Here is a 27545-nt window from a genome sequence, read left to right as displayed (position 1 = left end):
GTTTGAGAAATGAGAACTGTGTTTACCCTTGTTTCACTGCAATTACAGGGTTTTACCCATTTTTCACCGCAGTTAAACGTTAATTTTTTTTTTAATTATATCATTAACCTAAATTATTTATATCATTAGCAATAAACATTTATTGCAAGAAAAACAGCAAATTATAGAAATAAACACTTCCACCTAGAAGGTATTACAGCAAGCTTTGCACCGCAACACCAGTGCAGCGTAACAAGCTTTGGACGTAACACCAAAAAGGGTCCGATCACCAGGCCTTCTTATGTCTCATAATTTTCTTGGCGAAAGTGCTGTGCTTCTTATTTTACGACTGGACCATAAATTTATAAAGGGGCTGAGAACCCCATAGCCATATGACGGCAATGGTTATAGAAAAGAAACTAAAATCTAAATATTTAAAAGAGTATATTTATAATATTTTTATAGGAACTTGTTGAATACTTACTTAAGATCAGATATTTCGCCACTTACATAGTTGATAACATAGCACGTGAATACGAAACTGGAAAACAGAGAGAAAACGGCAGCAATTGCTGAAAATATAGAAGAATAAACAATCAATAAAGAAAATGAGGGAAGAAAGATTTTAAAGAACATGAATATGAAGAAGAGGCAGAAAAATTTGAAAAGATAAATAAATAAAAAAGAAGAGAAAAAAAAACTATAAAAATTGAGGACTTAATTAAACTACTACTAAAGATTTTGCAAGCCATTTTAAGGTTACAACACTGCTTTTCATGAGTCGGATTTAGCAGTCGGATTTAGCGAGGAACGAAATGGCTATCTAAATATTTTGATTGCATGTGTTTGGGGAAATGGTGGGCGTGGAAGGGGTGTTAGTTGCCTTCCAATCAATTTCGACTATTAAAAAGGGCACTAGCTATTTCAATTTTCAATCGAATGACTTTCAACTGCGTGGAACAAAATGGCTATCTCAAAATTTTGATTGGATGTGTGCCTTCCAATCACTTTCGACTATTAAAAAGAGCACTAGTCATTTCAATTTCCAATCGAATGAGCCCTTTTTGAAGTTTCTACGACAACACTTTCTATAAAAACTTTATATGCTCCCAGGGCATAACTTACAACCCTTGCGCTTTGGGTTGTGGGGGGTTTGCCATCCTCAAAGACCTAATTTCCAGAAATCTCAACTACATTGAATAAACTGGCTATCTCAAAATTTTCATTGGATGTGTTTGGGGATAAGGTGGGCGTGAGAGGGGGGTTAGTTGCCCTCCAATCACTTTTGACTATTAAAAACGTCACTACCCCTTTGAATTTCAAATCGAATGAACCTTTTTTGCAGATTCAACGACAACGCTTTTTATAAATACCTTATACGCTCCCAGGGCATAAACTACAACCCTAGCCCTGAGGGCTGTGGGGGGTTTGTCATCCTCAAATACATAATTTCCAGAAATTTCGACTACGTTGAACAAAATGCCTATCTTTAAACTTTAATTGAATGTGTTTGGGGAAATAGTGGGCGTGAGAGAGGGGTTAATTACTCTCCATTCATTTTCGACTATTAAAAAGGGCACTAGCCCTTTCAATTTCCAATCAAATGAGCCCTTTTTGTAATTCTACAACAACTTTTTATATGAACCTTATATGCCCCCAAGGCATAACTGACAACCCTTTCACTGAGGGCTCTGACGGGTTTATCATCCTAAAAGATCTAATTTCCAGAACTTTCAACTACGTTGGACAAAATGGATATCTCAAAACTTTGATTGGATGTGTTTGGGGAATTGGTGGGCGTGAGAGGGGGGTTAGTTGCTTTTCAATCACTTTCTACTATTACAAAGGGCACTAGTCCTTTCAATTTCCAACTGAATTAACTCTCTTTGATGTTTCTAAAACAACGCTTTCTATAAAAAACCATATATTCCGCCAGGATGTAACTGACAACCCCTACCCTGAGGGCTGTGGGGGGGGGGGAAGGGTTTTTCATACTTAAAGACATCATTTATAAAGATTTCAAATACGTTGAATAAAATGCCTATCTAAAAAATTTGATCAGATGTTTTTGGGGAAAAGCTGGGCGTGAGTGGGGGGTTAGCTGCCCTCGAATCACTTTCGACAATTAAAAAGGGCACTAGCCCTTTGAATTTCCAAACGAATGAGCCCTTTTTCAAGTTTCTGCGACAAAGATTTCAATAAAAACCTTAAATGCGCCCAGGCCATAACTTGTGACCCTTGCCCTGAAAACTGTGGGGGAGTATCCTGCTCAAAGGAATACTTTCCAGAACTTTCAACTGCGTGGAACAAAATAGCTATCTCAAAATTTTGAGTGGATGTGTTTGGGGAAAAGGTGGGCGTGGAAGGGGTGTTAGTTGCCTTCGAATCACTTTCGACTATTAAAAAGGGCACTAGCCATTTCAATTTCCAACCGAATGAGCCCTTTTTGAAGTTACTACGACAACGCTTTCAATAAAAACCTTATATACCCCCAGGACATAACTTATAACCCTTGCCCTGAAGACTGTGGGAGGGGGATTGTCCTGCTCAAAGGTATAATTTCCAATAGTTTCAACTACGTGGAACAAAATTGCTATCTCAAAATCTTGATTGGATGTGTTTGGGGGAATGGTGGGCGTGGGACGGGTTTTAGTTGCCTTCCCATCACTTTGAACTATTAAAACGAGCACAAGCCATTTCAATTTCCAATCGAATGAGCCCTTTTTGAAGTTTCTACGACAACCTTTTCTATATATGCTATGTATGCCCCCAAGATACACTTTCCATCCCTTACATTAAAGGCTGTGGGGGGTTGACATCACCAAAGACCTAATTTCAAAAACTTTCAACAACGTTGAACACAATGGATACCCCAAAGTTTTGATTGGCTGTGTTTGGGGAAACCTTGGGCGTGAGAGGGGGGTTAGTTGCCCTCAAATCACTTTCGACTATTATAAAGGTCACTAGCCCTTTGAATTTCCAATCAAATGAGCCTATTTTGAAGTTTTTACGATAACACTTTCTATAAAAACCTTATATGCCCCCAGGGCATAACTTAAAACCCTTACCCTTGCCGTGAGGGCTGTGGGGGAGTGTCCTCCTCTAAGACCTAATTTCCAGAACTTTCAACTACGTTGAACAAAATGGCTACCTCCAAATTTTGATTGGATATGTTTCGGGAAAAGGTGGGCGTGAGAGGGGGATTACTTGCCCTCAAATCACTTTCTACTATTAAAAAGGCCACTAGCCCTTTCAATGTCCAATCGAATGAGCCCTTTTTGAAGTTTCTACGACAACGCTTTCTATAAAAACCTTATATGCCCCAAGGGCATAACTTACAACCTTTACCCTGAGGGCTGCGGGGGGTTTGTCATCCTTAAATACATAATTTCCAGAACTTTCAACTACGTTGAAATAACTGGCTGTTTCTAGTTCATATGCGTTTGGGGAAATGGTGAGCGTGAGAGGGGGGTTAGTTACTCTCCACCCGCTTTCGACCGTTGAAAAGGGTAGTAGCCCTTTCAATTTCCAATCAAATGAGCTCTTTTTGAAATTTCTACAACAACTTTCTATATAAACCTTATATGCCCCCAGGTCATTACTTACAACCCTTGCAATGAGGGCTCTGAGGGGGCTATCATCCTAAAAGACCGAATTTCCAGAACTTTCAACTATGTTGAACATAATGGATATCTCAAAATTTTGATCGGATGTGTTGGGGTAATGGTCGGCGTGAGAGGGGTGTTAGTTGCCTTCCAATGACTTTCGACTATTAAAAAGGGCACTATTCATTTCAATTTCCAATCGAATGAGCCCTTTTTGAAGTTTCTATGACACCGCTTTCAGTAAAAACCTTATATACCCGCAGGGCATAACTTAAAACCCTTGCCCTGAAGACTGCGGGGGGGGGGGGGAGTTTCCTGCTCAAAGGTGTAATTTCCAGAATTTTCAACTGCGTGGAACCAAATGACTATCACAAAATTTTGATTAGATGTGTTTGGGGGAATGGTGGGCGTGGAAGGGGTGTTAGTTGCCTTCAAATCACTTTCGACTATCAAAAAGAGCGCTAGCCATTCCAATTTCCAATCGAATGAGCCTTTTTTTAAGTTTCTACGACAACTCTTTCTATAAAAATCTTATTTGCCCCCAGGGCATAACTTACAACCCTTGCCCTGAGGGCTGCGGGGGGTTGCAATCCTTAAAGACATAATTTCCAGAACTTTCAACTACGTTGAACAAAATGGCTATCTCAAAATTTTGATTGGATGTAATTGAGGGAAAGGTGGGCGTGAGAGGGGGTTTAGTTGCCCTCCAACCAGTTTCGACAAATAAAAGGGTCACTAGACCGATAATTAAAAGGTCAATAGGCAGCGCAATTGCACTGCTTATTGCGCTGTCTATGATACTGGAGATAATCTTTTAAATCCAATACAATAACTTAAAATTAAAGGATTCAAAAAACATTTTCTTCTGTTTAATTTAAGATCATCTGACCACACTTTTGACGGATATCAGATCAGTAGACAATCTAAGTCAATCACTAAGCAAAGAATTTTTTCCCAATCTAATTGGTGAATAGTCTTTCATTTATTCTGGCGTGGTTTTTCGGTTTGTTTGATTCAATCTTTCTTCTGCTCAGTTAGAATTAATTCAAAAGGTTCGTCTTCCTTCATTTTTTTTTAGCACTGAGGACGGCTGGGCGGAAGTCCCTGACGAAATATCTACTTCTATCATTTCCACTTTTGTTTTGTCTGCTGGCTGACATTATCCTCATTTTCTCAGCTATTTAGTTTTATTATTATTTTTTCTTGTTTGTCATATGTCAGTCCTTCTTGTAGTCGTTTCTGTCTTTAGTCAGTCAAATGTCAGTACTTCTTGTAGTCGTTTCTGTCTCAGTACTTATTATAGTCGTTTCTGTCTTTAGTCAGTCATATGTCAGTCCTTCTTGTAGTCGGTTTTGTCATATGTCAGTCCTTCTTATAGTCGTTTCTGTGTTTAGTCAGTCATATGTGAGTCCTTCTTGTAGTCGTTTTTGTCATATGTCAGTCCTTCTTGTTGTCGTTTCTGTCTTCAGTCAGTCATATGTGAGTCCTTCTTGTAATCGTTTTTGTCATATGTCAGTCCTTCTTGTAGTCGTTTCTGTCTTTAGTCAGTCATATGTCAGCCATTCTTGTAGTCGGTTTTGTCATATGTCAGTCCTTCTTGTAGTCGTTTCTGTCTTTAGTCAGTCATATGTCAGTCCTTCTTGTAGTCGGTTTTGTCATATGTCATTCCTTCTTGTAGTCGTTTCTGTCTTTAGTCAGTCATTCTTGTAGTCGGTTTTGTCATATGTCAGTCCTTCTTGTAGTCGTTTCTGTCTTTAGTCAGTCATATTTAAGTCCTTCTTGTGGTCGTTTTTGTCATATGTCAATCCTTTTTGTAGTCGTTTCTGTCTTTAACAGTTCACAAAACTAATGTAATTTTATTTCAGCTAATATTTCACCATTTTAAAATTATAATTACCTGTAATGCAATACACTTTATCGTTTTGATAACAAGAGACCTAAGTCAGACAGACCGCCTTTTAAACAAGGGAAGACAGCTATACATAAAACAAAATCATATTCAATCCTTTTTCTGCCAGCCTCTTCGCGCTTTTGTGCTCTGAAAATTGCAGGTTGTCGTAAAATATGTCAATAAATATGTAAAATACCGGTAAAAATGGTAAAATACGCAAATTACGTAAAATACTAATTTTACGGGGGTCCATAAAATCACGGTAAAATACGTAAAATATCCAATTTTACCGTGACCAATTTTACCAGTTAAAACACTAGCTGCATCCGACTTTCAAAATTTCCTTTTTTATTTCTATTATTTTCGACAGAATGGATTATTTTCGTCACTGTCTTGGCAATTTAATCTAATATTGAAAAAACAACCAAGTTTTTTCAACTGAAAGTAAGGAGCAACATTAAAACTTAAAACGAACAGAAATTATTCCTTATATGAGAAGGGCTGTCGCTTCTTCATTCCTCGCACTTTGCGCTTAAGTCGTAAAATCCTTTAGAAATACTTCTCATTCAGATTTAATGACCCTTGTCTTTAAGGAGTAGTTCTTAAGTAATGGGAATAATAAGTCAAATATTGCTCCTTAATTTTAGTTGAAAAACTCAGTTTTTTATTTAATTCCTGACCGTTTTTCAAATCATGCCAGGAAATTCAGTCCCACCCAATTATGCCAATTTATAAAACTTAGTATTATATAAATAAATAAATATATAAATATAACATTATTTCAAATCATGTCAATTAATAATAACGTATTAATATTATTATATTATTAATTCAATTCAATTTCAATTTATTCGAATAAAAACATAACACAAACATCAATAACAATAAAGATCCTAGAAGAGAACTTGTTAAGGACCAAAATAAGAAAAAAAAATTAAAATAACACTGAAAAAAAAGAAGAATAAAACATGGGTAATTAAAGCAAATTGGTTAAAAATTGAAAGATTAAATTATATTATCAAGTTTTGTTACATTTTTATACAGCATGCAGAAATTTGTGACTAGTTCAACACTGGAGGGTATTTTGTTCCATTGAATAATGGAATGGTAAATAGGAGATTGCTGGGCAGCACTAGAGGCGCATTTTGGAATTATAAAGGCTCTATTGGATGAATGGAGACAGTGGGCTTCCGAATTATTAATATTATAATAGGTTAGTAGTTGAGGTGGAAGATTATTGTGGAAAGCAGAGTAAGCAAGCGATAAGTTTAGTTTTTGTATGATTTGATCAGGTGGAGCTATTCCAAAATCTGAATACAAATCATGGGTTGGATATAGACGGGGAAGCCGAAAAACTGCTTTAATGGCAAGGTTTTGGGCAAATTTGAGTTTAAAAGTGAAAGACCGGTTTGTATTTCCCCAAACTGACCCGCAATAAGAAAGGTAAGGAAAAATAAAGCAATAATAGAGGGTAACAAGGATGTCAGGAGGAAGAAAATAATTCACACGGTTAATCATAGCTACTTGTCTCAAAATTATTGCTGTGATGTAAGAAATATGATTAGAGAAGGACAAGCATGAGTCAATAAATACACCAAGAAACTTGGCAACCTCTACTTGTGGGAGGATGTCGGAGGAGTACTTGAGACCAAGAGCAGGTTGAATTACGTCTTTGATGTAGGGGGTTCTGAATAATACTATTTGACTTTTTTTGCTATTAATGGTCATGTTATTCGTAAGGCACCGCGCCTGGACTCTGTTCAGAACGACTTGGGCAGAGGTTTTATCATATTTATTATATATATTATATACATATATATATATATATATATATATATATATATATATATATATAATATATATATATATATATATATATATATATATATATATATATATATATATATATATATATATATATATATATATATATATATATATATATATATATATATATATTTGTTATATATATTATATTATATTTATTTATTTATTATATAGAAATTATATTTATTATAATTATTTGCATAAAATTGCATAAATTACAGCACTATTCCCAGTGACTATGGGGGATTACGTCATCCCTAAAGGCAAAGTTATTAGACTTTTCAATTATATCGAATCAAATGGCTACCTAAAAATTTTGATCGGGTGACTATGGAAAATAGGGGCGTGGAAAGGGGGGCTATCTGCCATACAATCTCTTTGATTGCTTAAAAAGGGACCCACAAACTGTTAGATAATTTATGGAATAATTACATTCTATTATAATTTATAATAACTTATTATTATTGTTATAATATTAATATTATTATATTTATTATAATTATTAGCCCTCTCCAAATCTTCTTGGACCATTGGTTTAATAAAATCACCCTGAAAAAAAAGAATAAAAAAAAAACACGCATCCATGATCTTTTCAGGCAAAAAATACAAAATTCCACATTTTTGTGGTCAGAAAACCTCTACAGAAGGGTTCTCTGATATGCTGAGTCTGAAGGTGTGATTTGTATTATGATTGCTTGACCTTTTGGGGTGTTTCCAATCTTTTTTAAAGATCAGGCTAATTTTATCAGGCTCGTAGCTTTTGACAAGTAAAATTGAACTTCGAGAATTTTTTTTTTATTTAGAGTCAGCAAAAAAAATTCTTTTGATGTAAAAAATTATTATAAAAATCCTTATTTAAGAGTCTCCGCTACTATTCGGCCGAATCGCTCCTTACTTACAGTTCATTACCATGAACTGTTTGATAATTTAAAGAACATCATTTAGTTGTTTTATTGTAAAACTTATCTCAAATGTTTACAACAATCTCAAATGTTCACAACAAAAATGACCATATACCTAATATAAATAGGCGACCTAGACACATGAGAGATATGGGGGGAAAATTAGCACTAAGATTAATCAGGAAACCCCCAATTTCGTGAAAATCATGGGGGGGGGGGGCAAAGTTGGAGCCAATCTTCCCAAATCAAGCGAAAATGACAGTGAAAACTGAAACATGAGCCATTTGTTTTTCCATATTTGTTTGTATTTTTATGAGAGAGATTGGTCATAATTTGGCCTTATTTCGCTTTTTGTTTGTATTGTTTGTTGTATTGTTGTCGCCCAGGATCAAGTGCTTCTATGTTTTCTTCAGTGTTAGCTAATGCATCGGATTATCAGAAACGGAACCTAACCTAACGGATGAGTCTTCAATTCTCTTCCTAGTCACTGTCTAGCGGAGAATCTGGACCAACAGTCATACTCGAAGAGGCTCCGTGGGCAGACGAGATAGTTTCTTCGTCATAGTGGGTTTTTTCTCTTAAAACTATTTTATGTATGTATAATGATACATATTAGGTAATTGTGTCAAACATAACTGTAAATTATTTTTAAAATCACCCAATCAAACTGTTTTCACATCCCTGTTTGTAAACCCAGGGTTTCAGAAAGAAACCCTGCCTTAACTTTTGGTAAATTTGAACAGCCATTTTGGCAAGTTATGGAGGTAATGGTGCTCGTCCGAAGTCTGCTCCCATGCCTTCATGGCGCATGCAGAGCTGACTTCTAGTGCCTCTGGATATCCAGCTAGCCACCGGAGAACTAATTGCACCTAGGGACGGTTGGGCTAGCAACCCTCCTCCTGAAATTACTTGCTACGAAAGGAAAGGAAGGAAGTTTCAAACTGAACGGAGAAAAACAATATTTGACTCTTATGGGTGTCACGAATTTGGGGTGTCACATTCACGTTCACTGACGTCTTAGGACGTCAATAAACGTGAGTGAAAAAATACAAATTAATTGCATTGTCAGTTTAATATACATACACTGATATTTAGTAATCAAAATGTTAATATTATTTGATTTATTAAAGTTATAAAAGTAAAAACATTTATATTTTTCTTCAGTAAAGTGCGAATTTTGTTCTGACCTTGGGAAGGCATAGGGGTTTTGAGCCCAACTTATGTTAATTTCTGTTCGTTTTGAGTTTGACTTGATTATTCACTGTAATTCTGTTCATTTTGGGTTTCATTTATTCGTCGTCATAGTGGGTTTTTTCTCTTAAAACTATTTTATGTATGTATTATGTATGTGATTTTAAATTATTTTTAAAATCACCCAATCAAGCTGTTTTCACATCCCTGGTAATGAACCTTTCTTGTATAGTCAGGTCTAAAGCATCGGCTAAAAGGAGGAGCAGTCCTCTTCAGCCTTCAGTACTTCAGCCTTCAGCCTTCCTCTTCAGTACTGGATAATTCCAGTTCAATTTGAATTTTGTGTATATTTTATTTTGTCATTCTTTGCGTATTGTCAACATTCATTTTGATAATGAATTCATTTTGATTATTGTTAAAATTTGTTGTTTTTTTTAGAGTTTCGGCTACTTTTGGGCCGAGTCACTCCTTACTTAGTTCATTACCACGAACTGTTTGATAATTTATTTGCTTTATTGTTAAACATCATCTCAAATGTTTATAACAAATTTACCCCAAAAAAGACCATATACCTAAAATAAATAGACTACCTAGACACTTGGGAGATACAGAGGAGGGACGACCAACCCCACTGAAAGTCTGAAAAACTTAGGCTAAATTTCAACTATTTTGTTTCTTGCCTCACCCCCAAGAAAAACTCTTTGGTACCCCTCTTCTCTTAGTCCAAGATAAAGAAAGTCTACACCTATAACATAGATATAAAGTCTGTAAACCTTTGTTTGTGTGTGTGTCTAATAGCTTGATTTTTTTAATCGAGCTGAATTTTTCAGGTTTAACGTCGATGAGTTGGAAACTTTTTTTCACAATAACATTGAATTGTATTTTGAGAATTTTTTCCTTGATATTTTTCCTAATGTAGTGTCTGAGCATTTTTTCCAATTGGGAGAGGGGTAAAATTGGATGATTTATAATTTAAGCGAAGTTTTTTTAATCCTTTAAGGGGATCCTTCGGAACGATCCCCCCCCCCTTTCATAGGTGTAATTTAGAAAGGAGAGGGAAAAATACCGTATACGTTTCAGATTCATAAAAAAAAACACATGCAAAAAAAAAATATTGGCAGCACCTCATAGAACCCAACAATGTCTGACCTTTTCCAGAAAGGTCACCGGCATTTTATAAGTCTTCTAAGATTTTGCTTTGACATGCATTCTAAGCGCAAAAGTGCAAAAACTCTTTGTGCGAATTTAATATTATGTAACAAATCCTTCCTATATATTTTGATATATAGCTTTTAATGACAAAAATATGTTTACTTTGAAAGCCAATTTTATGACAAATATTTTCTTTTGTACTTAATATTGAAAATAAACATTAACATTATAGTAACATTTTGAACTGATGAACTTTCAGCAATTAATATCATTATACATCAAATATTCAGTTTAATTTATTAGCTCTTTTTAAAGTTGTTAAAGACGAATATAGTTGCACTACAAACAAGTGTGGATACTGCCTCCTTTCCTAACTGTAAATAAAAACCAAAAGCCTACTGCGTCATTGGCGCTTAACTGAAAACGAATTTTATTACAAATATTTTCTTCTCCAGTTCTTACAGCATTGAAATATAAATACAATTACAGTGAAATAAATTCTTGAACTGATGGATCTTTCAAAAATTAATATCATCATACATCAAAAATATTCAATTTGATGTTGTTAATATTTTTCATGACTGTTAAAGACGGAAATAGTTTTCATAAACGCGCCAATGACGCAGTAGGTTTTAGACTTTTACAGTGAAAGAAGGAGGTGAAATCAAAACTCTTGGTTGTAGTGATTTTTGTTCGTTTCAAGCTTGAATTGCATATTCAATTTAATTTTCACTCGTTTTAAGATTTATTTATTAATCAATATCTATTGTATGTTTGTTTGCATTGACTGTTTATTTACTTTCTGTTCGTTTTAAGTTTCATTTATACTTCAATAGGAAAATATTTTTTTTCGTTTTAAGCTTGATTTTCATATTCAATCTAAGCATTACTCGCTTTAAGATCTATTTATTCATTTATATTATTACCTGTTGTATGTTTTTGCTATGATTGTTTATTTAATTTCAGTTCGTTTTGGGTTTCATTTATTCTGTAACAGTAATTTCTGGTCGTTTTGAGTTTGAATTTTAGAAGGTATTTTTATCTGCTGAGCTTAAGTTTTTTTCGGAAGTTTTTTTTTACTAATTTTTGTTCGTTTTTTATTCAAAAAAATTTAAAGTTTTTAAAAATTCCTTATTTCAAAATCAAACTTGAAAAAAATAAATCAAATATTCATCAAAGTATCAAAATTGATATCAAAGTAACAATATCAAAGTGAAAAAATGTGTTTGTGTCAACTTCGGAGTTTTTATTATCTGATGTTGATGTTCCTGAGTACCTACTGAGTTACCTTCTCAGCAGGGGCCTCCCCCAGGCCACTCAGCGCGTCCCAGGTGGCGGATAGGGGAACTTTCTACAGATATTTAGGATACCTCCATGGAGAGAGGAGGCGCGGACCAAGGGGGGACCCAGTTTCTGGGGGTCTTGAGATATAACTGGAACACCCTCATCTGGGGGACATAAATACAGGTGGAGGAGGAGGATGGCCCCTCTGATGTGCATTGGGCTGGGCCCACCGGCGCGTGGACACGTCCCGCCAGTCACAATCCACTCCCCCAGCAATGGGTAAATTGTTGGTGATGCAGGATGCCATAAGGGCGCATTATTGGTAGGAGATATAGTCAGCCCCTGCTAGGGACAGAGAGGAGTGGCTTGCCGCTGTCCTGACGCCAGCCAAGAAACCCCTTTTTTACTTTTATGATAATAATGAGCAAACAAATGAATGTGAGAACCAGTGCTACCGCGTTCGGGGAAACCGACGAAGCCCATGCGTTTAGATCTACCGCGTCCGGGGCAGCCGACGATACGACGACCGCTAATCGCGTGAATACCTCAACTTTGACAATTCCATCCCTGGAGGCCATTATATAACCTAAATCGACTTTATCAATTGGTACCCTTAATATCAGAACGCTTGCAAAACAAGGAAAAAAGGAACTCCTCCTGAGAGAGATAAACCGTTACAATTGGGACGTAGTCGGCCTATCCGAAACCCACCTCCCAGTCACCGGCGAAGAAAAACTTGATGAAGCTACTCTTGTACCATCAGGACGTGCTGATGGGAAACACCAGCAGGGAGTAGGCTTCTTACTCTCCAGTAAGGCTAGGAGATCACTAATCGCAGCAACACCCATCTCAGAACGTCTGATCATGATCCGCCTGAAAGGCTCACCTGCGAATCTTACAATCATCCAAGTATATGCACCCGACTCTAGCAGAGATGATGAAGAATCCGAAAAATTTTATCTCCAACTTCAGTGTCTAGTGGACCCCGTGCCAAAAAAAGATATAGTATTTGTCATCGGGGACTTCAACTCCATTGTCGGTGATGACCTATCTGGCAACAAGGACGTGATGGGCAAATTTGGCCATGGCCAGCTGAGCAAGAGAGGTGAGCGCCTAATGAAATTTTGCCGAGATAGTGATCTTGTTATCACTAACACATTCTTCAAACACAGAGCCCGACGCAAAACAACCTGGACATCCTCAGATGGAAGGACTCAGAATCTAATAGATTATATCTTCGTATCTAGACGCTGGAAATCTTCCATCACAAACACAGTCACTTTGGCTGGCGGCGACTTCGATAGCGACCACTCGCTTGTTATGACTTCCTTTAAAATGCGTCTAAAAGCGGCCGCGAAGCTCTCCAGAAAGCCTCCCAGATTCAGATTAGACCTCTTAAAAGACCAAATTACTCGACAAAATTACACCACTACTCTTTCCGAAAGAATTTCTGAACTCCTCTCTACATCCCCGCTAACTCTATCAAAAGATGACATCGATAATCTTGTGAAGAGTAGCTCACAGGTTATATGCGATGTCGCCCAATCGACCCTGGGAGTCCAAAAGGTGGACCATAAACCTTGGATCACGGATGAGATAATCTCACTATGTGAGGAAAAACGCAACCACACTAACAAACTAGATAGGGAATGTCGGGATATGTACAAACGATTGAAACGTGTGGTAGAGAAAGCCACTCGCCGTGCTCACAGCTCCTATATAAGGGAACAATGTGAGCAATGCGAAATGGCATTCAAGAAAGGTGACACTCACTTCATGCACAGGCGAGTGAGGAAACTAGTCAAAAAAAGGGACTGAAAGCCTGTACCTTCCTCGATGAAGATGGTAACCGGATCCAAACTACAGACGGGATCCAAACCAGATGAAAAAAGAACACCTTGAGAGCAAATTATACTCAACGATCCTCCCAGACCAAACGATGCTTAACAGCTTCCCCACAATCGCCGTAGATCCAAGCCCATTCCCACTTTGATCTGAGATAGAATCGGATATCAAGGGTTTAAGGACAAACAGAGTTGCAGGCCCAGATGGAATCCAAACGGAATTACTAAAAGTAAATTGCGATCCCCTTGTTGACCTATACCTAAAAATTGCTACTGCTGCTTGTGAAGAAGGTCACTTCCCCTGCTCATGGTGTGAAGCCACGATAATTCCACTCTATAAGAAAGGCTCGAAAGCAATCTGTGATAACTACAGGCCTATAAGCCTTATGAACCACGCCGCTAAAATACTCACTAGAGGAATGCTGGAGCGTATAAGAGCTATATCTTCAACTGTGATTCCAGAATATCAGGCCAGAATATCAGGCCGGTTTCCGCCCAAACAGGTCATTGATTGATCAGATATTTACGGTACGTCTGATTGTGGAAAAATATCTTGAACTCGGACGTAGTATTTTCCACCTGTTCATTAACTTTAAGCAGGCTTTCGACCTCATATGGAGAGAAGGTCTATGGCAAATTCTTCTCCATTTTGGTATACCACAGAACTTAGAATCATTGACCAGAGATATGTACTCAAAATCCAGAAGCCGCATCAAGACGGGAGAAGGCCTTTCCGATAGCTTTGAAACATCGACTGGTGTGCTGCAGGGTTGCTTGCTTTCACCGGAACTGTTTAACCTGTTCCTTACCGCTGTCTTCTCACTCCTTGATAACTCGTCAGGTGTCCACATTGGGGGAATATCGATTGATAAATTAGCTTATGCAGACGACATAGACCAAGTAGCTGAGAACCTTGGGGATCTTCCGTCCCAGGCCGACAACATCCAATCAACCACCAGTTCCTATGGAATGACCATCAATTCCTCAAAGACGAAAGCCATGCTCTGCTCGCGAAAGTCGGAAAACCAAGAAACCTTAAGCCTCCGGCTCGGTGGTGACAACATAGAATGGGCCGAAGAGTCCACCCACCTTGGTAGCCTTATAATGTCAGATAAAAACCACTCGAAAGATATTAAGAGGTGCCTCGCACTTGCCAGCTGTAGCTTTAAAGACTTGATGCCGATCTGGAGGAACAAGAATTTGTCGAAACTGCTAAAAACAAGTCTCTTTAATACACTGATTATCCCAATGGCCATGTACGCCAGTGAATCATGGACCCTCAAAACAGATGACCAACGTCGCCTAGCCACATTTGAAACAAAGTCACTCCGCCGTATTGCTGGCATTACGTACCTGGACAGGATCTCTAATATTAGGTTGTTTGAAAGCCTCAAGATCAAACACACCATACTTGATAAAATAAAACTGCAACAACTTATGTGGCTAGGCCAGATCCAGCGTATGGAAAATTCTCGTCTGCCGAAAATAGTCTTCGATGGTCGCGTGCATGGTTCTCGCGCCGGAGGTCGGCCCCCTAAGAGATGGAAAGACAACTTCTCAACACTCAACCCGCCGCAACTTCTACGACTGACTGAAGATAGATGCTCATACAGACGCCACATCAATAACATAGTGAATGAAGAGGCCCCAAAACGACCTTCGAGGACGGATGGGACTTAAGTCAAGTAAGTAAGTCAAGATGTTGAACTATTTTTAACAAAACTACTATCTCAAAATTTTTATCGGATGGGTTTGGGGAAAAAGGGCGTGTGGGGAATAATTAAGCTTCGGTCTCTTTTGACTCTTTAAAAGTGAACTAGAACTTTTTATTTACAATCAAATGAGCCCTCTCTGAAGTTTGTATGAGTATCCCTTCTATAAGAACCATATATATCTCCAGAGTATAACTTACAACGCCTGTCCCTGGACCCTGGGGGGTTGTGTTGACCCTGGAGTTTTAATATCTGATGGTTGAACTATTTTTAACAAAATGGTCACTTCAAATTTTTATCGGAAGGGTTAATCCATCCAATACACCCAAAGGCGTGGAGGGCGGGAGGGGTTAGTTGCCCTCCGATCTTTTGTCAGGCTAAGAAAATGAACTACAACTTTTTATTTCCATTCAAATGAACCCTCTTTGAAGTTTATACGAGCATCCCTTTCATAAGAACCACATAAGTTCCCAGGACATAGTTTACAATGCCTGCCCCCCAGGCCCTGGGGGATTTTGTCTACACCGGAGTTTTTGTTATCTGACCTTTGAACTATTTCGAAAAAATGGCTCTCTCAAAATTCTTATCGGATGGGTTTGAAAAAATAGGGCATGGAGAGAGGGGCTAGTTGCCCTCCGATCTCTTTTGACTCTTAAAAAGTGAACGAGAACTTTAAATTTCCAATCATATGAGCCCTTTCCGAAGTTTATACGAGCAAACCTTTCATAAGAACCATAAATGCCCCCAGAGCAATACTTACAACGTCTTCCCCGGGCCCTGGGGTGGGGGGGGTGTCGACACAGGATTGTTTCTTATCTGACATTTAAGCTATTTTTAACGAAATGCCCATACGTAAAGGAGTTTTTGTTATATGGTCTTTGAATTATTTTTTACAAAATGGCTACCTCAAATTTTTATCAGATGTATACTCTTGATTTACAATCGAATGAGCCCCCTTTGAAGTTTATACGACGACCCCTTCTATATGAAGTGCCTCTGGGGAAAAAAATAAATGGAGTGTGGGAGCGTGGGGGAAGGCTAGCTGCCCTCCAATCACTTTTGACTCTTAAAAAGTGAATTACAACTTTCAACTTATAATCAAATGAGTCCTCTATGAAGTTTATACGAGCATCCCTTCCATAACAACCATATATGCCACAGGGGCGTAACGTACGAAGCCTACCCCCGGGCCTTGGGGGGTTGTGTCGACACTGGAGTTTTTTGTTATCAGAACTTTGAAATATTTTTAACAAAATGTCTATCTAAAAATTTTTATCTGATACATTTAGGGAGTGAAGGAGGGGGGCTAGTTGCCCTCCGATCTCTTTTGACTCTTAAACAGTGAACAAGAACTTTCAATTTCCAGTTTATACAAGCATCCCTTCCATAAGAACTATATATGCCCCTAGAGCATTACTCATAACGCCTGCCTTCGGGCCCTGGCAGGTTCTGTCGACATAGGAATTTTTCTAATCTGACCTTCGAAGTATTTTTAATGAAATGACTATTATAAAAATTTTATCAGATGGGCTTGGGGAAAAAAGGGTGTGGGGGGCTAGTTGCCCTCGGATATCTTTTGACTCGTAAAAACTGAACTAGAACTTTCAATTTCCAATCAAACGAGCCTCCTCTGAAGTTTATACGAGCATCCCTTCTTTCATAAGAACCATATACGCCCTCAGGACAACACTTACAACGCCTATCCCCCGGGCCCTTGGTGGAGGTTTTGTTATCTAATTTTTGAACAATTTTCAAAAAAACTGGCTATTTCAAAATTTGTAGCGGATGGGTTTGGGGAAAAAAGAGCGTGGGGGGCTACTTGCCTTTAACTCTCTTGACTCTTAAAAAGTGAACTAGAACTTTCAATTTACAATAAAATGAGCCCTCTATCAATTTTGTACGAGTATCCCTTTCATAAGAACCATACAGGCCCTTAGGGCATAACTTAAAACGCCTTCCCGTGGGCCCTGGGGGGGGCGGGTGTATTGACACCAGATTTTTTCTTATCCAACTTTTGAACTATTTTTAACAAATTGTATATCTCGAAATTTTTATCAGATGGGTTTGGAAAAAGAAGACGTGGGAGGGGGGGGGGGCTAGCTGCCCACGGATCTCTTTTGACTATTAAAAGTGAGCTCGAACTTTCGATTTCCAATCAAATGGGCCCTTTCTGAAGTTTATACGAGCATCCCTTTCATATGATCCATATATACCCCAGGGCATAACTTACAACGCCTGCCCCCGGGCCCTGGGGGGGTTGTGACGACACCTGAGTTTTTGTTAACTGAATTTTGAGCAATTTTTAACTTAATGGCTATCTTGAAATTTTTATTGGATACATTTGGGGAAAAAGGGGCTTGGGGGGGGGGGGGGCTAGTTGCCCTCTAATCTCTTTTGACTCTTAAAAACTTAGAGCTTTCAATTCCCAATCAAATGAGCCATCTCTGAATTTTTTACCAGCATCCCTTCAATAACAACCATATATTCCCCCAGGGCATACCTTAAAACACCTGTCCTCATGCCCTGAGGGGCTGTATCAACACTGGAGTTTTTTTTATCTGACCTTTGGAGCTATTTCTAACAAAATGGCTATGTCAAAATTTTTATCAGATCCTCAACCCCGGAATTTTCGTTATATGGTCTTTGAACTATTTTTGAAAAAAAAACTATCTCAAAGTTCTTTTCGGATGGATTTGAGGAAAAAAGGGCATAGAGGGGGAGGGGCTAGGTGCCCTCAAATCTCTTTTGACTCTTAAAAAGTGAACTAGAAGTTTCAATTTCTAATCAAATGAGCCCTCTTTGAAGTTAATACGAGCATCCCTTCCATAAGACCCATATATGCCCCCAGGGTATAACTTACAATGCCCGCCCCCGGGCCCATGGGGGTTGTGTCGATACCGAAATTTTGTTATATGATCTTTGAACTATTTTAAAACAAAATAGCTCTCTTAAAAAATTTTTTGGATGTATTTGGGAAAAAGAGGTTTGGGGGGAAGCTGGCTACCCTCCAATATCTTTTGACGCTTAAAATTGAACCAGAACTTTAAATTTCCAATCAAATGATCCCTCTCTGAAGTTTATATGAGCATTCCTTCCATAAGAACCATATATGCCCACATGGCATAGCTTATAACCCTTGCCCCTGAAGACTGTGGGAGGAGTGTCCTTCTCAAACATATAATTTCCAGAACTTTCAACTAGGTTGAACAAAATGGCTATACCAAAATTTTGATTGGATGTGTTTGGGGAAATGGTGGGCGTTGAAGGGGTGTCAGTTGCCTTAGAATCTTTTTCGACTACTAAATAAGGAACTAGCCATTTAAATTTCCAATCGAATGAGCCCTTTGTGAAGTTTCTACGACAACGCTGTCTATACAAAACCTTATATGCCACCAGGACATAAATTACAACCCTTGCCCTGAGGGCTCTGGGGGGAGGGGGGTTCTCATCCTCAAACACCTAATTTCTAGAACTTACAACTACGTTGAATAAAATGCTAAATCAAAATTTTGATTGGATGTGTTTGGGGAAAAGGTGGACGTGAGAGGGTGGTTAGTTGCCCTCCAATAGCAAATGAGCCCTCTCTGATGTGTATATGAGCATTCCTTCCATAAGAACCGTATATAACCCCAGGGCATAACTTATAACCCTTGCCCCTGAAGACTCTGGGTGGAGTGTCCTGCTCAAACATATAATTTCCAGAACTTTCAACTAAGTTGAACAAAATTGCTAGATCCAAATTTTGATTGGATGTGTTTGGGGAAAAGGTGGACGTGAGAGGGTGGTTAGTTGCCCTCCAATAGCAAATGAGCCCTCTCTGATGTGTATATGAGCATTCCTTCCATAAGAACCGTATATACCCCCAGGGCATAACTTATAACCCTTGCCCCTGAAGACTCTGGGTGGAGTGTCCTGCTCAAACATATAATTTCCAGAACTTTCAACTAAGTTGAACAAAATTGCTAGATCCAAATTTTGATTGGATGTGTTTGGGGAAATGGTGGGCGTGGAAGCGGTGTCAGTTGCCTTAGAATCACTTTCGACTACTAAAAAAGGAACTAGCCATTTAAATTTCCAATCGAATGAGCCCTTTCTGAAGTTTCTACGACAACGCTGTCTATACAAAACCTTATATGCCCCCAGGGCATAACTAACAACCCTTGCCCTGAGGGCTGTGGGGGGGGGGGGGGCTGTCATCCTCAAAGACCTAATTTCTAGAACTTAAAACTACGTTGAATAAAATGCTACATCAAAATTTTGATTGGATGTGTTTGGGGAAAATGTGGATGTGAGAGGGGGATTAGTTGCCCTCCAATAACTTTCGACTATTAAAAAGGGCACTAGCTCTTTGAATTTCCAATTGAATGAGCCTTTTTTGAAGTTTCTACGACAAAGCCTTCTATGAAAACCTTATATGCCCCCAGGGCATAACTCAAAACCCTTGCTTTTAAGACTGTGGGGGAGTGTCCTCCTCTAAAACATAATTTCTATCTGGAAATCAACTACGCTCAACAAAATGGCTATCTCAAAATGTTGATGGGATGTGTTTCGGGAAAAGGTGGGCGTAGAAGGGGTGTTAGTCACCTTCCAATCACTTTCAACTATTAAAAACGGCACAAGCCACTTTAATAAATAATATATTGTGCCAACATCGTTCTTATATGCCCCCAGGGCATAACTTAACACCCGTGCCCTGAGGGGTGTGGGGGAGTGTCCTCCTCTTTACTTAGTCCCCGTTTCTTGTCTCGTTCTCGAGTGTCCCCGTTCTTTACTTAGGCAGCGCGATCGCGCTGCCTATGATTTATGCAATAACTTTCTACATAAACCTTATATGCCCCCACGGCATAATTTACAACCCTTGCACTGAGGGCTCTGAGGGGGGTTATCATCCTAAAAGACCTAATTTTCAGAACATTCAACTACGTTGAACAAAATGGATATCTCAAAATTTTGATTAGATGTGTTTGGGAAAATGGTGGGCGTGAGAGGGGCGTTAGTCGCTATCCAATCACTTTCAACAATTAAAGAAGGCACTAGCCCTTTCAATTTCCAATTGAATAAGCCCTTTTGAAGTTTCTACGCAAATAATTTCAATAAAAACTTTATATGCCCCCAGGGCATAACTTACAACTTTTGCCCTAAGGGCTGGGGGGGGAGGGGCTGTCATCCTTAAAGACCTAATTTCCAAAACTTTCAACTACGTTGAATAAAATGGCTATCTAAAAATTTTGATTTGATGTGTTTGGGGAAAGGTGGGCGTGAAAGGGGGATTAGTTGCCCTCAAATAACTTTCGAATATTGAAAGGGCACTAGCCCTTTGAATTTCAAATCGAATGAGCCGTTTTTCAAGTTTCTATGACAGATTTCAATAAAAGCCTTATATGCCCCAGGGCATAACTTATAATCCTTACCCTGAGGGCTGTGGGGGAGTGTCCTCCTCAAAAATATATTTTCTATCTGGAAATCAACTACGCTGAACAAAATGGCTATCTCGAAATTTTTATTGGATGTATTTGGGGGAATGATGGGCGTGGGGGGGGGGGGGGGGCTAGTTGCCCTCCAATCACTTTCAACTATTAAAAAGGGCACTAGCCCTTTGAATTTCCATTCGAATGAGCTTTTTTTTAAGTTTTTACGACAACGCCTTCTTAGAAAACCGTATATGCCCCCAGAGCATAACTTAAAACCCTTGCCCTGAGGGCTGTCGGGGAGTGTCCTCCTCAAAAACATATTTTCTACGTGGAAATCAACTACGCTGAACGAAATGGCTATATCAAAATTGTGATTGGATGTGTTAGGGGGAATGGGGGGCGTGGGAGGGGGGGGCTAGTTGCACTCCAATCACTTTCGATTATCAAAAAGGGCACAGGCCACTCCAATTTCCAATTGAATGAGCACTTTTCAAAGTTTCTACGACAATTCCTTCGATACAAAGTGCCCGGATGGAGAAAAAAAACACATTATGCCCACATCGTTCTTTAATTAGGCAGCGCTAGTGCGCTGCCTGTGATATCTAACAAAGCATACAGATTGTCCGGTCTACTGTGATGGGTCTGGAGGCAAAAACATGGAGGCATATTTCGTCAAAGAGAGAAGGGAGTTAAATAAAAAAAGAAGCATCTCTATGCCATCTTTTATATTTTTAAAGGTAAGATGCTTCAGACCAGCCTTGTGCAGTCTTGTGTAAGGCCGACCAATCTTGTATGCATATATATATATATACTTTGTAAATGTACCAAATCAGCTTTGTTGATTTGTACCAATCAGCTACTACCCTTTCAAAGACTTCCAAATTGTCCGAAAGCACAGCCCACGATTTTTGATCTTACAGATTGTTCAATCTACCTTAGGGGCGTTTCCTGCCGTTTGCACTTATATCAAAGGCAAAAGGTAAGCTGGCGCGTGTTTGAGTGTGTAAGCGAAGTAGAAGTAGGGAAAGGGGTACCAGCGCGGATTACACTGCGTGCTGCCATCTATAATCGAGTCTAACGCTGACAGGACACAATTTATGCATGTTTTCATGGTTTTTCTCACTGAGGATGCTTTTTCATGGTTTTTCTCATTGTTTGATGGATGTCAACATAAGTTCAACAACAACTTGGATGTAGACATGTGGTTGTTGTTGGAAGGTTATGAGTGTGGTCAGTTTATCTGTTGTTTTCTTGGATGTCAACAAAAGTTCGCGACAACAATTGCTGGATTATCGAGTCTAACGGGACAGGGTCACGTGTCTCTTTCTAAGCTGATCAGGGAGTTACGTAAGGTTTCCCATTACAGCACAATTCACCCTTGATATATATAGTTTTTATTAATGTGTGAATAGTAGTTCACTAAGTCTATAGTTAGCAGTGTGATAACATGAGTGAACAAATTGAGTTAGAAATATTCTTTTATTGCAACTGTTCTACAAGTAAAGGACATTATCATGATTTTGAACATTCTCATGAACCTAATACACGTTTAGACAGTGTAGACATAGGGATAGAGGAGAAAAATCAGGAGGAAATAAGGAGAAAATCATACCCGATATGGAGAGAAATTTATACAGATTGCAAGCAAACTCACATAAAACAAGGTTTGATATGCCAGAAAAGGAAGATCGAAAGAAGAGACTGGGAAAAGAGGGTTTTCTCTACAGAGATACCTCAAATATAGTATAAAAGACAATGATGAAAACTCAAAGAAAAACGTGCATAGTGCAAGATATAGCAGTGAATATTATAATGAATATGATCTAAGAGAAGGGAAAAAGTCGCCCTTTAAGAGACAACATAAGAGTTTATTCATTGGAATGGATTTTAAATATCAAAAATCGTTCTGGAAGAGTTCTCATATACCATTTTACAATAAATCTCATTATTGATTTGATTGATAAGTTATGTACCGTAACCTTGCAATAAATTTGTTTGTACTGTATTAATTTTCTCCTACTCGATAAGTCTAGAGTACGAATAGCAACAGACTTCTGTACATGAATAGTTTAGATTGAATAGATCACCCCATAGAGTGTTATCAGTCCTCAGCCAAGTTTTCTATCGAAGATAAAAAATAAATCATTCTTCTAACAATCTTACTTACTATGAAGTGGTACTTGAGGGTGTATATTAAACTAAAATCATCGTCGAAGCGCTAAATTCAGTTAACAAATTTGTCCGACATTTCGTTGTCCACCATTCCCATTAAAAAAGAGCGTAATCTCTCATTACCCTAAATTTACAGGAGGGGGAAAATAATTATAAGCCCAAACTCATCAAATCACTAATTCCAGTTACTAAATTTGTCCGACATTTCCTTATCCACCCTATTTTCATGTTTTTACAAGTCGCTCATATTATATCTTAATTGCATTCGGATGTTTTCTTCATAAACACTAGCTTAATTGAATTTTGGTGTCCTTATCTCCCAGCAAATTGCGAGCAGCAGATATATTTCATCTTTTTGTAAGTCATCCATACTTGAATCTATAAGCGTTCTTGATAAAACGTACATTTGTTGACTTCAGATGCCTTAGTAGCGCAGTAAGTTGTTAGTACTAGTAGCATTATCATGTTTTTGCAAGCCTTTCTTACTATACATTCGATATTTTCAGATATTTTCATGATAAAGCGTATCCCATTAGCATACACAATTCAAACATCGCATTATCCCATTCGAACAACAGATTTTATTTTCAGTGTCCTTGATGCTTTAACAGTAAATAATAAGTCAGTGTGGGAGGATCTTACTCCAACTCAGCCCCCCGAATCATGCTATGAATTGGTATTTGAAAGTCTATAGTTTCTAGTCACACCCCCAGGTATCTGAAATCCCCATACGATGCTTTTCCAGACAGAATTCCCAGGTGACTAACCCCCCTCTCCGCGATGTTATTCTAGGCAAAAATAAAATTTAAACTTACATTAATTACATCGACAAAATGCAGGGTATCAACTGTTGTCATTGAAGGACCGGAGACTTCACTAAAGTTATTCATTTTAATATACACTGAAGTTTCACTATTTTCACATAATAGATTATACAGCTATCACTACACCTTTATAAAGTGGATATCATGGGGAGTGTTATCACCATTAATCATTATCGGACTCATCGTTACTCATCCACATTCGATTATCCCATGAAATGGGATGTGCTTTATTTCGCATTAGGGGATATCTAATACACTTGTCCACATGTGGTATCACTTCAGGTACCCATTGCATAAAAAACCTCACCTCATCAATGAGACGATGAATCGCATTGGGATATTTTTCACATCCAAAGTCCTCTAAGTTAAAAAGGGGGATATTAATGTCACATTCTAGGATCATGACCTTATCGGTAGGGACATTCCCTTTAACGTATAACGCTTTTACTCCAAAAAAAGCTACAAATTTCACGGACTTCCTCTTGTACATGTTTTAATTCTATAGCATTTTTATTAAAAGGTTTTATTTTTCTATCGTAGAATCCAAGTCCGTTTATACGGTGTAACGTAGTGCTCCATAAACGTTTATCATAATCAAACAAGTTATAGTAAACATCCCAATGGTAACTGTATATTTCCCTATGATATTCACCCAGTAATAAAAACACAAACTTGAAAATTACTCCACAAGATGAATGTTTTATGCCAATATATTAAGAATCGATCACACCGTATATGATGAAATGAATTATTTTATAATTGTCTGTCTCTATACTAAGCATAGAATTGGAGAACAAACTCCTTTTGACATCGGTTGATAATCAGAACAAAGAGAGTCAGGGAAAAAGTTCCATTGACACATCTGTCAGAAAAGCAAGAGGATCCGTTTGGACACTGAGTGAGGTCACATCCGTCTGAGAATATTACACCTTTTAGAAAAAAAATCTTTATCAACATTTTTTGTATGCAACTTAAAGCATCCGGCTGGACTTTTTTCTAACCAAAGTTTCACATTTGAGTCAAAGAAATGTATTTTCCATAATTTTCTTACAAAAAACTAGAGTTTACGGTCAAAAACCTTTATTAGTTCAGATTTTATGGAAATAGTTTATTTTCGAACCAAAACTGGACTTTTTTTCTAACCAAAGTTTCACATTTGAGTCAGAGAAATATATTTTCTATAATTTTCTTACAAAAAACTAGAGTTTACGGTCAAAAAACTTTATCAGTTCAGATTTTACGGAAATAGTTTATTGTCGAACCAAAACTGGACTTTTTTTCTAACCAAAGTTTCACATTTGAGTCAGAGAAATGTATTTTCTATAATTTTCTTACAAAAAACTAGAGTTTACGGTCAAAAACCATTTATTAGTTCAGATTTTACGGAAATATTTTATTTTCGAACCAAAACTAGACTTTTTTCTAACCAAAGTTTCACATTTAAGTCAGAGAAATGTATTTTGCATAATTTTCTTACAAAAAACTAGAGTTTATGGTCAAAAACCATTATTAGTTCAGATTTTACGGAAATAGTTTATTTTCGAACCAAAACTGGACTTTTTTCCTAATCAAAGTTTCATATTTGAGTCAGAGAAATGTATTTTCCATAATTTTCTTTAAAAAAAACTAGAGTTTAAGGTCAAAAACCTGTATTAGTTCAGATTTTACGGAAATAGTTTATTTTCGAACCAAAACTCGACTTTTTTTCTAACCAAAGTTTCTCATTAAGCCAGAGAAATGTATTTTCCATAATTTTCTTACAAAAAACTAGAGTTTACGGTCAAAAACCTTTATTAGTTCAGATTTTATGGAAATAGTTTATTTTCGAACCAAAACTGGACTTTTTTCTAACCAAAGTTTCACATTTGAACCAGAAAAATGTATTTTCCATAATTTTCTTACAAAAAACTAGAGTTTACGGTCAAAAACCTTTATTAGTTCAGATTTTATGGAAATAGTTTATTTTCGAACCAAAACTGGACTTTTTTTCTAACCAAAGTTTCTCATTAAGCCAGAGAAATGTATTTTCCATAATTTTCTTACAAAAAACTAGAGTTTACGGTCAAAAACCATTATTAGTCCAGATTTTACGGAAATAGTTTATTGTCGAACCAAAACTGAAAAAAACAAACACGCACACACAACACATGCACACAAAACACACACAAAAATAACAAACAAATACACACAGAAAAAAACACAAACAAAAAATAACAAAAAAAAAAAAAAAAAAAAAACACACAAAAAAAAAAGCACACACACACACACACACAAAGACACACACATACACACACAAAAAAAAGCACGCAAACAGAAACAAACACACACAAAAAAAGACACAAAAAAACACACACACAAAAACACACACGCACAAAAACACACTAAGAAAAAACACGCACACACACACAAAAAAACACACACCCAAAAACACACACACAAAAACACACACACACATAAAATCACACACAAACAAAAACACGCACACACAAAGCACAAACAAAAAAAACCACACACACACACACAAACAAAAACAACCAAACACACACACAAAAACACAAAATTCACACACAAAAACACACACACACACGCAAAAACACACACACGCAGAAACACGCACACACAAACAAACAAAAGCACGCAGACAAAAACACACACACACAAAAACAAAAACACAAAAACACATACACACACACACAAACAAACACACACACAAAAGAACACACACACAAAAACACAAACCCACAAAAACACACAAAAAAAAAACACACACACAAACACACACAAAAAATCACACACAAAAAACAACACACACGCACACACAACAAATGCACACAAAACAAAAACAAAAAAAACACACACACAGACACAAAAAAAAAAAACAAAAAAACACACACATAAAAACACAAAATGCAGACACAAAAACACACACACACATGCAAAAACACACACACACACACACAAACACACACACACACACAAACAAAAGCACGCACACAAAAACAGACACGCACAAAAAGCGACACAAAAACACACACACACACAAACACACACACAAAAAAAAAAAAAACAAACAAAAAAAAAACAAAACCACCACACACAAACAAAAACACACACAAAAACACACTCACACATAGAAACACACACAAACACAAACAAAAACATCAACAAAAAAACAAACAAAAACAAAAAAAAACAAACAAACACACACACAAAACCACACACACAAAAACACACAGACACACAAGCAAAAACACACACACAAACACACGCAAAAACACGCACACACACACACAAACAAAAGCACGCGCACAAAAACAGACACACACAAAAACGGAAAAAAAAAACACACACACACACAAATGCACACACACACAAAAACACACGGACAAAAACACACAAACAAAACACACACACACCGATGATAAAGCCTTTCGGTTGTGGAATTGAAATATGATGCAATTCGAATACCCCTAAAATCATAAGGTCTTCAAACTATGTTAGCAAGAAATCTAAAGAGGTAAAAGGAAAATATAAGCTAGAACAACGTTTTCTATGCAATTATATCCCCACTAGCAGGGGAATCTACCACCAAAAATTTAATTTTATGCTAATAACCCTTTGAAAATCGAATTCACATTTGAGCTTGGTATTGAGTTATTGTTTGAAATTAATCCTTATAAATTATTTCATTAGCTTAGAACAGATCTTCATAGAAGGAAATTAAATGTTCTAGTGCCTTTTTTAAGTACTC

The 27545-nt window shown here is 37.5% G+C and overlaps 1 protein-coding gene across 1 annotated transcript in view; it reads right to left on the bottom strand.

The window, feature by feature from the left end:
* Hmgcr (HMG coenzyme A reductase) overlaps positions 1–27545 on the bottom strand; it is a 184313-nt gene that overhangs the window by 122278 nt on the left and 34490 nt on the right. Inside the window, 1 exon segment of the mRNA XM_089107011.1 lies at positions 464–551. Within this exon segment, the coding sequence (XP_088963137.1) occupies positions 464–551 (88 nt within the window).

Source organism: Artemia sp. Qi Xiang Cuo, chromosome 21 (assembly GCF_049724085.1).
Source record: "Artemia sp. Qi Xiang Cuo chromosome 21, ASM4972408v1, whole genome shotgun sequence".
Taxonomy (NCBI): domain Eukaryota; kingdom Metazoa; phylum Arthropoda; class Branchiopoda; order Anostraca; family Artemiidae; genus Artemia; species Artemia sp. Qi Xiang Cuo.
This window is presented reverse-complemented; position numbering and strand designations above follow the sequence as displayed.